Source organism: Ambystoma mexicanum, chromosome 1p (genome assembly GCF_040938575.1).
Source record: "Ambystoma mexicanum isolate Mex_15411 chromosome 1p, UKY_AmexF1_1, whole genome shotgun sequence".
In the NCBI taxonomy this organism is placed as follows: domain Eukaryota; kingdom Metazoa; phylum Chordata; class Amphibia; order Caudata; family Ambystomatidae; genus Ambystoma; species Ambystoma mexicanum.
Window position 1 is genome coordinate 981,096,976 of NC_090921.1, and position 12,806 is coordinate 981,109,781.

The 12,806-nt window shown below is 44.5% G+C and overlaps 1 protein-coding gene across 2 annotated transcripts in view; it reads left to right on the top strand.

Annotated features, from left to right (window-relative positions):
- Nucleotides 1–12,806, top strand: part of KATNB1 (katanin regulatory subunit B1) — a 944,775-nt gene that overhangs the window by 464,058 nt on the left and 467,911 nt on the right. For both annotated transcript variants that reach the window (XM_069654285.1, XM_069654294.1), the window contains one exon: nt 8,493–8,623. In XM_069654285.1, the coding sequence (XP_069510386.1) occupies nt 8,493–8,623 (131 nt within the window). The remainder of the gene's footprint in view (nt 1–8,492; nt 8,624–12,806) is intronic.

Sequence of the window (12,806 nt, forward strand, 5' to 3'; positions counted from 1 at the left end):
AGGATATGTTTCTTTTTGGTTTTGGCTATTAGGTGTGGCTTGCAATACTATGCCTGTCAGATAGCACAGCGAGTAGAGCGCTTGCTTTGACGCTGTGCAGAAACCGCCGAGTGTTGGGAAAGATTTCCATTTCATGTGTAATTTTCCCTCCAGTTGTGAGCCCCCCAACTTTTTGCTGATGTCTAAACACCATAGTCTGACTTCTGCTGCACTCCCCTGGGCTTTTCGCTCACTTTTAATGGGGAAACTGGCATGCCCTAAAAGACAGTCTGTACTGGGAGACTTTATTTCTGCAACATGTAACAAGTGTACAATGTACCTTACAGTACAGTGCACTTGAGTCTAGTAATTTCCAAAGGCCGTAGATAAGGAATAGTTTGCTAGTTCGCACTAGCAGTGCAAAGGAGAGGGGGGGGCGGGCCTTAGGAGAAGTGCAGATGTGCCTTGGACAGGGCTGGTGGCAGCTTATAATTTAGCAACTTTTTAACCCTTTCTTCCCAGGTAAACCGCGATTACCGTGTTTAGCACAGTTAGGTGACCTGGCTTCAAAATGGCCATGCCACAAGGTCCTTTGTCCTGTCCTTTGGCCATCTTGCCCCTTTACCTTCCCCAGGTTGAGCCGATATGGGTCAGCCCTTATTTGGACCTGCATTTTCCCGCAAAGCGCCAAGCTTTCGCGGGCTTCTGCATGCCTTGTGTGCGCACCCCCAGGATATAGGCCGGAATGTCTGGTTCCAATACACATCCTGGGTGCCAGAGAGTCTTGAGTGTTGTGAATACCTGGGACCACCGCGGTCCATGATTGGTCCAAGTATGGTATGCATGTATGTGAGCAGATCTTTCATTGGGTCCTCTTTGTTTTGGCGCGAAGGAGATTCTGGATAAGAGAAGGCCCCAAACACCCACGCCAGGTCAATCTCTGGAGTTCTCACGGAACGTAGGATAGGATCCAAGTATCCTGAAACTAAGAAGCCGAGTCGAGGAACTGCTGGTGACCCACTGGAAAGTTTGGCACCCTGAACCCGCTGTCGTCCCGCTGGACCCCTCTGCATCTGGTCTTCCTAAAAGGTCTGCAAAGACACTTTGACCCATTAGAATAGTGGGACCAACTGTTCTTAACCTGCAAGTGAGCCTCTTCGGAAGTGTGCCAGGGCTAGCCAGTACACTGACCAGCTTGTGCTGACGTTTTGCCCTGATAACGCCGCTGTTTCATGGAGGGCCTTGAAACTTGGCATATCGCAAGCTCTGTCTTCACGGCACTCACATCGAATTTCGTACACTTGGCGTTCCCAGGTCTGGAGTAAAGTGAGTGCGCCCGAACCGCAGTTTACGTGGTTACCATGTTGCCCAGCCGTGGTGACGAACTTTGCAAGTTCATTGCAGCTGTGGTCCTCTGTGCCCTGAAGCCTGATAAAGCTGAACTGGCCTGATCTATCCACCAGGAGCGGAGAAATGGACACTGTCCCGTAGGGCAATCAATGCTGTTACTTCGTCGCTGAAAGCCGCAGAGCCGCGAGATTGCCCCATTTGAACCTGCAACCGAAGTGGACTCGACTGACAAAGTTTGGTCCGGAGTGCACTGGGGGACGGTGAGTAATTGCAACCCTAACCGGTGGCCCTTAGCGCATCCATCCATTCTGACGCATGAGTGGCCCCTAAGGGCCCCCACTCTCCTTTGCACTGCTAGTGCGAACTAGCAAACTATTCCCAACTCTTGGAATGGACTCTGCCCTCAAGTGGAGTCCCTTCTCGAATAGTAGGAACCTATGCTGCATCACCTAACCTACCTTCCTGAGCTGCTACAGCCCCTACAAAAGACCCTGCTTTGCCCATTTGAACTACTGCATGCGCCAGCTTCACAAGTACTTTTGAGTATTAGGCTCCTCTCATTTTAGGGATTGGACTGCCTTTTAGTTAGGATTGTGTTTGATACAGAAGGGCCTAAAGACTATTTGCACTGCCTGCTTCCTTCCCTGTTTAGGTTGTGGACCCATTTGGTGCACTCATCCTTTGGACCCCATTTTTCATGTATATATGTGTATAGATAGGATTGTGTTGGTTTGATAGTATTACTGTGATTTTCTTACTTTGTGTTGAATTGCAAGAAACATATTTGTATTTTTGATATATATAAACCTGACTGGGAGTGATTTTTAAGTGTCCTTTACTCTGCATGCTCATTGAGGTCTTTCAGTCACCCTCACCCCTTCTCAGACCGAGTCTTAACCGCCACCATAGCTACCTTGATTGGTCTGACTTGTCAAGAAGATTACCCTGCTCCAGGAAACTAGGCTGGCCTTCTGAACCTCTGCCCACCAGGTCAGAGTTCAGAAATCCATCTTCACACCGACGCAGGTTCGAATCCTGGCAGGGCCAAACTCAGCCTTTCATCCTTCTGAGGTTGATAAATGAGCACCACACACCGTGGGTAATTTCTAAGCAGCGCCCCGAATACTTGTGGGTTTGTAGCGCTATACACATGCTAAATTATTATTATTATACTCCTAAACTATTGCATTAGAGTACTGATAAGGAGAAATGGCATATGAGGAGGGACACACAGCGTAGCTTTTTGGTGTCGTTTAGTGATTTGCCCACCCATTGACTTCCCATGGTCATGTTCTTCCCTATTTCCTGCCCCTCATTTCCCAAACCATCGCCTCATGGGAACTCTTTGAGCTTGCTTTAATCAAGCCTTAACATGAAAGCAGCCTTCTGAGAATGACTGACTTAATTGCAGTTTTAAACCTGCTACTGGTGCAATAAAAAATAGTCTTAACCAGGTTGCCTTCAGCCAGTCGATTTATAAGCACTGTGTCCTTCACTGAAACCCTGTTTAAAAACAAGCATTGTCAAAGCCAATAGTTTTAGCTTGTGTATAAGTATTAGGCATTTGCCAGGTACTCCTACTAGATGTCCAGGAATTCACACCATTTTGCACCTGCTACCATCAGTGACAAGTTAATAGCACTATGGTTGTGCCTTGCAAATGCCTTTCCTATGCCTACACAAAAGCCCAAACTGTTTGCATTGCTTATACTTGTTTGCCTAATAGTCACGCAGGTGGCAGCACCTTTGGAAACTACATAGCTTTTTTCTTTGTTTGTTTGGTCCTTTGAATGGACAATAACATTTGATGCCCTGCAAAGGGCTTCCTGAATGAGATGGTCAAATCGATGCAAAGGACTGTCTTTGTCACTGGGAACCAACTTTTCTATGCTCCAAGTATGGCTTTAGCTTTAATCGCTATAACCTGAAATGTAATGGTTTAACATGCAGAAAGTCCTGCCCGACCCTTAGACGGTCTAAGGAAAGGATGTAGAGTCTATCTTAAGGAAGGTTTGGGCGTGCAGGCTGTGAGGTGTAGGCAGCAAGTGGCCCTGGCACTGCACCTGCATCCCAATACCAGCAGAGGAACAGTGTGCCATGTACCTGGTAGTGATGAGTGTAGTTAGGGGGCCTGGGTGGCCCTCTGCAGTGTCTCTGTGGCTTGACGCCCTGCAGGACCCATGAGGAGTGTGGCGTGTCAGCACGGGTTGCTGACTGCTGATAAGGACGTTCCCTCACCCAGGAGTTCCCTGCACATGATCCCTTGAATGCCAGCCTGACTTTTTGACGACATAGCAAGAGCTCCAGGACCACCTTTATGTGGGGGTGGAGGGTCACTTTCAAAATGGTAATGTTACTACAGAGGAGTTACTGCTACAGGCCGTTTGGCACCTATGCAAGCCCGCTGCTACTACTTGTCATGTTGTTTACTATGTTTTACTTCGAGACCTCCCTATGAAGATGTCTTCCATTCTCTTTCACCGTTTCTATAGGTAGAGAGATAATGCTGCTCACACGAATACATGCTGTATGGAGGGAAATACACAGATACACAGATAGATGGGGATAGAGAGAGACCTGTGGACTAAAGCTAAAAATATGTGTAGTATGTTTCAAGGGCGAAGGCTGGCCGTACAGTGCGAAAAGGAGACACCCTGCCCAGTAGCAAGAGAGTGGCGAGGCTGTCCAATTGGGGCTTGAGGTACAAGCCGCAATAAGTGCTTTTTCCTATAGAACAGAGTTTGTAACCTAAACTAGAGAAATGTAAATGCACCCCTTATCCCACCAACGCATGTAGAGATGTGTGCCCTGGATCTATTGTAAGGTGACTAAAGAGGAAAGCTGAAGTAATGTGGATTACCGTGCATAATCAGGGAAATTGCTAGACAAGTATCTGTTGATTTTGACTCTTTAAGTATGTAATCCCTTCATTTTTCACATTGGGAGGAGCGCATGGGGTTCTGGGGGGGTCAGGGAGGGGTCGGGCTGACTTGGGTTTCGAAGGGGGCCCTAAGGCTGCCAGTGCCCTTGGCCACAGAAACTGTTGCAACTTATTTTGTTTCAGAGTGCTCCATGTTCCTAACTACCGTTTTTGCTTGTATGAACTGTTGGAGATTTTGTCTTTGGGGCCATTTCCTGATTTGGTGGGATTTTAGTATTGTGGTACTTCGGCGGTAAATTGGCCTTACCATTGGTGGTACTTCAGTATTGCCCTATTTTGGTAATAGTTCAGAACTATCTTATTCTGGTGTTAATTTAGTGTTAGTTTACTTTGGTGGTAATTTTTAGTGGTATCTTATTTTTGTGGTATAGTGGTAATTTTAGTGGTGAGCATACCTTCCATCATACAGCCCTATGATAAAACAAACCTTCCCACTTATAATTATGACCCACCTTTGGCTGACGATAAAGAACCTTTGGACCTGGCACACTTTCAGGGAACCCAGTAAGATTATACAGAATGCAACTTATTGCATGTAGCTCATGTTACTGATTTATTTACATCAGTAGCCTATGTGCCTTGGAAGGCACCACTTTCCCTTCAGCATGCAGAGAAAATCCATTCACACACACACACACACAACCTTCTTTCTTGCATATATATTCTTCCTTGTTTCCTAAATTTACTTTTGCAGTAACAAAAATAGTAAATGTTTTACCACCGTGGTGTAAACATCAAAAGGTTGCAACCACTCCTTCCCCTTGAAACAGTAATCATTAGAGGCATGAAATGAAACCAGAAAATGCACCAGCTTTGCTTTTCTTATATTTGTTCTTATTATACACAATCAAGGGTAAAATGTTACATCTCCTATTACAGTTACATATATTCTTACCAACAGCAATCACAAAACCTCTAAAAGATAAAAAGCGAGAAGAAAACAAGCACACGGCAACATGGAAGAGTCTGTAAACATGTGTGCAATTTTTCTTTTAAACAAATGGAGACAGAAAGCAACAAAAATAAAGCATTTCGTTTTATAACCTAGCACCCTATGCTAATTGATCACATGTCACCGATCCCACGTACTCCTCGATTAACTTGACTTACAATTATTTTGAAGTCTGCTTCTATGTTCCGCCTGCGTCTCTTGCTGCCGGAGCTTATCTGCACGACCTCACACAGCCCACGGACACATCCCTTGGAATTCCAGTCACTCCGAAGCCTGGACGACACTCCCTCTGCCCGGTCTTCAAGCTTTCTTCAAGCTGCAGCCCCCGGAGCACACCATCCCACAGTGTGCAGATGGGAACCGAATCTCAGACTGACTACACCCCACAGCTCAGCTGCTTAAATTTCCTCTGTCTGTCCATCACAAATTAACTCTGCCTTCCCTGACGTGGTTCTAACACCCCCAGACTTCTACCAATCACATTACAAGGGCCTGCATGTAACTATTCACTTCCTACGAGAACAATGGGAGCTTCAGTTATGCAAGAAACTGTGCCCCATCTAGTTTCCTACTGTGCATATTTTCTCTTCTCCATAGAAGAGCACTAAAACCAAATGAATTTTCATTTTTGTTTACCAACTGCATTACATGGTTAATTTGGGACAATTAGTTGGTAATGGGCTTTGGGTTAGTATATTCTGTTATATAGGTTATTTCCACAATGCAGTTTGTCACAGATAGAAATACTTAATTTGTAAATATGCACATTGAAAGCCTGTCTTTTTCTGCATTATGTTTTTTTTTATGTAACCCTAATGTGACATTTCACCTGCTCCATATAATGTCCCAACTCTTCTCTACCTCCAGGCTAATCCCATTGCCATGCTGAACTGTACCCCTAATTTGTACCCACTTTAAAATGACTGCCTGTTTCATTTAGTATTTCTAAAAATGAACATCAATTTTACTGGCTGCTACTGAAAACTCTTGCTGAGTATTTTAAAAATGAACATCCATTTTACTGGCTGCATCTGAGTAAAGCTGGCTGCATCTGAGAAAAGCTGCCTTTTGCACCCATTACGAAATGGCTGCTTTTAAACACTGCCAATAAAAACCCCATTTTTGCTTCCCTTAGAATCTGTATACATATTCTGTTATTTGCATGAATTAGCACCCAAATATCCCTACAAAACCCTGATCTCAAGTTTCAATTGTTCATAGATTTTAGGGTAACTTTACTGTATGCAAACTTACTGCTGATGAGTACATGCGTTTCTATTATTTCATAGTTTTGTATTTGAGATTCATTGTGGTTGTAAGATGATGTAGATCGTTGGAATACAATGTTAAAAGTATACATTATGTTGTGACTGTTCAGAAACAACCTGTGGACTGTCTTTGAGCTAGTCCAGTGTTCGTGCAGGTGGAAGTCTTGCAAGTAAACTATAATTCAATGGAACAGCAATGTTTTAAAAACAAAATCTAAATGGGATTAGCTAAATAACTTTCATATATTTGAATCATACCTTCCTCCTGGATAGCCACTGTCTTTGAGCTAGTCCAGTGTTCGTGCAGGTGGAAGTCTTGCAAGTAAACTATAATTCAATGGAACAGGAATGTTTTAAAAACAAAATCTAAATGGGATTAGCTAAATAACGTTCATATATTTGAATCATACCTTCCTCCTGGATAGCCACCCCCAGCCCCCAGGGTCTACTTGCAGATGTGTTAAAAGCAGGGGCTTTTGTCTGTTTCCATAAGTTGCACCTCAGCCTTTCCAAAACCACAGAGCTCCATTTTTAAAATGGAAAAAGCTACTGCGCTTGGAGTCTAAACAGACAAGAAGTGGTCAAGATTGTAAAGCAATATGATTGACTGGGTATAATAGCAGCTGCAATGCCCACAAAGAAAACATCGTCAAAACTGTGCGACCTCGGATTGCTGCTTTACTGAGATTTTATTTTAACTAAGGTGGCCAAGATAGCCATCAAGGAACATTCTTGTTCTCAATTATTCACAAACCACTTCTCAACCTTAAATTCTTTTAAATGAATACAAATATACCTCTTCATATCTGGTCTCACCAGTTACCTCTGTGTATTGCCTATCTGGAGGTCTTATTTACCCCTAACCTCGCATTTATATGATAAGTCCTGTTTAGATCCGTCCAACTCTTTGTTGCATCTCTTAATCAACCTAAGAACTTTCGAACGGACAGCAGCTATAAACTTCCTTTATTCAGGTGATTGCACATCTTTTAGTTAAGACTCATTCACCACGTTTGTTAATCTGTGCATACAGCACCAGAAAGCTCCTAGCAGGAGCTGTTTATACATCTTGTGAATATTTTTAATATTTATCTATATTCCCTCCGTGTAAGCGTCTGCTATTAGAGATTGTAAGTTCCAAGCTATTGCCATTTTATATATCATTACATAGCTGTTGCCTTCCTCACATCTCCTAAAATGGTATTTTTTAGCAAGATTATTATGTATATTTGTATTTCTTGAAGGATGCATATAATTCTTATAGGAGTATCTTATGTAGTCCGGTTTTGTCAAAATTCCTACTGAGCAAACCTGTGTTTCCAGCTTTTGGGTCACATACTGGTGTATATTTAGGTATCCATGTATCAGCAATGAGACATTCATTTTGAGTAACCTTTAAACTGTCAATTTGTGTGAGCCCCCATAATTGGGCCCTGCATGTTTGGTGCAGAAGTAAACTTTATTTTTAAGTAAGGCATAATGTATATGGGAGAGTAAGTGTGAGCCATGTATTTGAAAGTTGTCATAAATATTCATTTGTAATAGAGAAATTAAAATAAAACTGAGTTTGACTTTAAATTCTTTGTGGCATCTTTTACAGTAAGACCACTTGGTGAGATCAATCAGTGCTCGCTGGAGGAACTTGTGTTTAACCCGCATATCACATGTCAAATTGTAGCTCGACACCCTTATCCTTGCATCAATGGACGGTCAATAATTTGATTACAATTACTGTGGACAATGGTACCATCAGTTTTTTGTACTCATCTATGAAACGCCAATGATTGTCTTTCTAAACTATACAAAAGTAATTTGTATTAGTTCCTTTTACATGCCTTTGAAAGTGGAAATGTTTTCCTTTGCCAGACCAAGTATCAATTTTCCCAGAATTGTACTTTAAGGATGCTGCGGGGTCTGTGAATGCAATTGCTGTTCTGCTATGGCTTCTCCTAGATTCAGCTGTTAAATCCTTTCTTAGTTTGACAGTTTGTGTTTTTTACAGAGTAAAACAAAACTCTGACACTGAACGACGTAGTCCCAGCAGTGAGGATGACCGAGATGAGAAGGAATCTGCAGCCGAAATTCAGAATCCTGAAGACTATAAGGAGATCTTTCAGCCAAAAAGCGCCATCTGTAAGTTTTCATACTCTTTCAGGGTTTGCATGAATAAGACATTGCTCATGATCATCTGCCAGCCATAGCCCTCCCTAGCCCTGATATGGCCTTGCTTAGTATCCGATTCAAATAGACTGTGTACTCTTGCCTAACTAGTCTTTTTTTGCTCCACAATAAGGCTCAATCCTAACCACGAATTCCAAAACTCCAATGTCAACTTCTTCGGTTTGGCTTAATTTATTTGTGTTGCCCCCCCCCCCCCCCCTTTCGAGTATTGTTCAAATCAGTGAGCCATTTATTTTATCTTTTTCAATTCAGTCAATAGCTAGTACTTTTCTTGCTGGCCTTTAAGTGAAATTACATTTTTCAGAAGTCTTGCAGTCTTTGTGGTCGTATGAAGAGTAAACCGAAGTAAGTACTGTGGGAGAGGGGAAAATGAAAAGAAACCATGACTTGTCAAGCACTGGATATTACGTCTTTTGTGATGGCGAGGAGACGAATGTCTCGACTCCGCCGAGGAAATTTTCAAAGAAGTTTTAACTGCCTTACCTCTCTCGAGCTTCCCCTTACGCTCCTTCAAGGCTTTCGCCGTCATGGACATGCAGTCCTCGCACTCCAAACAATGTTGCTCGATTCCCAGGCACCACAAACAGATCCTGTGAGGATCCGTCAACGACATTTTCTTTCCACAGTCTCGAAAATGTTTTGAAGCCGGACCGTGGAGTCGTCGGTTCGGGTGAGGAAGGCATCGCGTACGAGTTGGTATCCACGAGGAATAATGAAGTATATTGACTGAAGAACTGAGCAACGATATTCCAAGGTCCCACGAAGCGCGGAAAAACGGAATTGAGCAACGGACGCTGCGCGAGTCTATTTATACGCGTGATGACTTTGGCGCCGATATAGAGGCCGTCGAGGGGCACCGGCTCGAGGGACGTCGACGCGCAGCGCCCACTACTGAAAAAAATTTCCGAGGCCAGCAAGCTGGGAGATGATCTATCAAAGATAAGGAATACATCAGAGGACACAATCCCTTCGAAATGCATCCATTAAATCTTTCACTATTGTCAAGTTGTTAATAGTTGGTATGCGTTAGATCAGAATTCCATTTTTGAGGCTCTTTTTGTTAACTCTGAGAGCACTCTAAATATCTTTGCCAGCCCTTTTGGTTTGGTTTACTTTCAAAGGGGCCTCTGCTGAAGTTCCCCTGCAGCTGCAACTACAACTACTTTTTGTGTGCTACCCTTAGTAGCCCATGTGACTACCAGGGCACCCATTTTGTCGCTGTGTGAGCTCTTTAACACAGAAAATGTTTGGGAGTTGGTATGCAGCATCTCTTTTGTTTTAAACTACACCATCCTGTAGCCGTTTTACTGTACTTGTAGCCAAATGCCCATATATGGTGGTAGTTGGGCTACTGGTGCATTTCTAAATCCTGCACACTGGCTTGTTTTATGGTCTTTGTTTGTAAGGACAAAGGGGCATTGCCAGAATAGGCTCTGAACAGAACCTACCAACACATCCTTTGTGTGACTACTACCTGGATCTTGCCAGAGAAGGCTCTGCCAAACGTCCCAATCCACATATGTGTGGGTTTGCCTAAATAAATTAAATTTTTCTGGTCAATCCTGAAAGGATGGCTGTCAACATTTAGCATGGTGCATGGGTGTGGACAGTTGGTTGGGTCAGCTGGATTTCATAACCAGCTATGCAGGCTTTTTCTTTTTTCTCACATGCTTAAATCGAATTCCCACAAGGCAGCTAGGTTAAGCAGCAAGGCAAACTCAATAGACCAGTGGCTGGGATGTACGTACAGTTAACAGCACTGAGAGACAGCCAGCCAAGTAATAGAATTCGACCAGCAGTATACAAATGTATTATTTATTAGATCTTAAATGCACTAATCAGGTAGAATTCAAGAACACTATATGCTACAAAACACACTTATGTATTGTGGTCGGGTCGGAAGAAGTCAGACTCGTGTTGGACTTTTTGAATTCTTTTATTTAAATATTAAGAAAAATGCCTAACTTTCTCTATTGCTATGGGAATTTTCCCTACCTAACCAAACTAAGGGTGCTCGTCGGTCGTCAAAAGTCCAAAGAAGAATGTCCTCAGTCCAAAACCTAGCTATACTGACCCTACCACTAGAACGAATAGCTAACAATGGCCAAAATATACATCTTCTGGCACATTCCCTTTAGCCGTCTGCTTGGAGCTTTATTTCAGGGTTTTAAATTTCTGCAAGTCTAATTTTGTCATGTACTGCCAACAAGTTACTAGAAACTATTGATTCTGATTCCGTATCTTTCATGGGTTTCTGTACTTCGTGCTGTATGTTCATAGTTCGACTGTCCCAGGATGTTTGAGACCTATCAATGTCCTTCCTGCTATACCTTTGGATCTAGTTGTGTATATTCCTTCCTCTTATTATTAGTCCTTTAGACTATTTACACTTCTTTCCTTGCTGGGGTCTTTCATACCCTTACTGATGGAGTGGCACCACCAGTCCTGGGGCCTCTCTATTCGGCTCCCCTTTCTTTCACTTTAATACTAAAGAATGTTATTTACACTTAATACAGCAGTTTTCCAAATCTCTTATTGGGGCTTCCATGTTTTTCCCCAATTATACTTGGTAACTTTCTTGTGGTTTCCTCAAATACACATTCATGCTTTGTCATTACCTCAGTTGAATATTGCAATTTTTCACATTTAAGTTGTGGCTCCCCTTTTTCGCTCTACCCCGTTACCTTATTTCCACAGTTGGAGGTGTAGGGAACATGGGGTTGGGATTGAGCAGCTTCCTCGTGGCTCTGCCTCCACTTTCTCCAGCATGGGGTCTGGCATCGATTCACATGCTCATGAATATTCCCTGTCGTCAGGCTGGGAATCCTTGGTAAAGAAAAAATCAGTATCAGTTTCGTTTCTGATCTGTCTTTCTTAGTAGTAACCAATCACTGGTCTCTGGGTCATACTGCCCCCAGCCAATGACTGCCCTCTCCCTAAGCCCCTCCCCTGGCAGCCATCCTCAGATTTTTACCGCACGTTCAAGTGTTGGGAGTCCTCGTGCTATTGCTCTTGAGCTTTTACTGCAAGAGATTTTCTAATTTTTTTTCGGTTAAATCGAGCCTCTAGCTCCACAGTTCTACTTCCGATCAACGGAGACCAGTTTCGGATTTTTCTACGCCCCTCAAGGGTGAAGATTTCATCGAGTTACGCTTCTTGGAGGATTCCAGAAGATCTGAGGCCTACCATGGACATGGCCGAGGACAAGGGAAGCTCGACGCCTGGATCCAAGCTGTTCAGGAACTGCCCTGGATGCGGGTTAAAGAATGTTTTCAAGGAGGACGAGCATTTGAGATGTCTCCACTGCCTTCATGAAAACAAGACGCACGTGGAGAAGGACTGTGCATTCTGCAAGAACCTATCGGAACGGACCATGAGGGATCGTCGTACCCGCCTCCCCAGCTGGCTGGAGAAGGGACCAGCAGGTGAGAAGAAGAAAAGGTCCGAGCAGTCTTCTAAGTCCTGTGAGGACGCCCCGGCGACGGGGCCCCAACAGAAGGCTAAGCACCACGAGTCCGCGGACACCAGGAGCGCCGAACAGTCGGGCTCTTCGGCTGCCAGGCAGGGCGTGCCTTCCCCGGCACCATCAACCACGAGTCAACGCTCTGGTTCGGGGAAGAGGAAATCCGAGAACCCGGGTAAGCTTCTGGAGAGGCCCCGGTCGATCTCGAAGGATTCGGCCAAGGGGGAGCGACGCGGTGACCCTCCCCCCAAGGTGAAGGCCTCAAGCGCGCCAAAGGTGGCGAAGGCCTTGATTCACCCGGCTAAGGCTTCTATCGAGGGAGTCGCAGCGACCCTGGCAAAGCCTGGGGAGGCTACACCAGTGGAGGCGATTTCAGGGCCCAGAGTTTCCCTGCCACCGCAGAGGGAATCCTCTTTCCAGCCCATCGACAAGATCCCCGTGAAGACCCCAGTGAAAAAAGAGGGGGGGGCAGTGGCCATTACGGACACAGATTCAGCCTCTGAGGAGGAGCTGGTGGAAACAGTGAAGAACCTCAATGAGAGGTTCGAGAAGGTACGATCCCACGGGAGGGATCCCGAAGAGGTGGTCGAAGAAAGCGACGGTGGCGCCGACGAGGCCCCAGTGGAGGAGCAGCCTTCCCTCCCGTCGCAGCCATTGCCCGAGCCTCGGGAC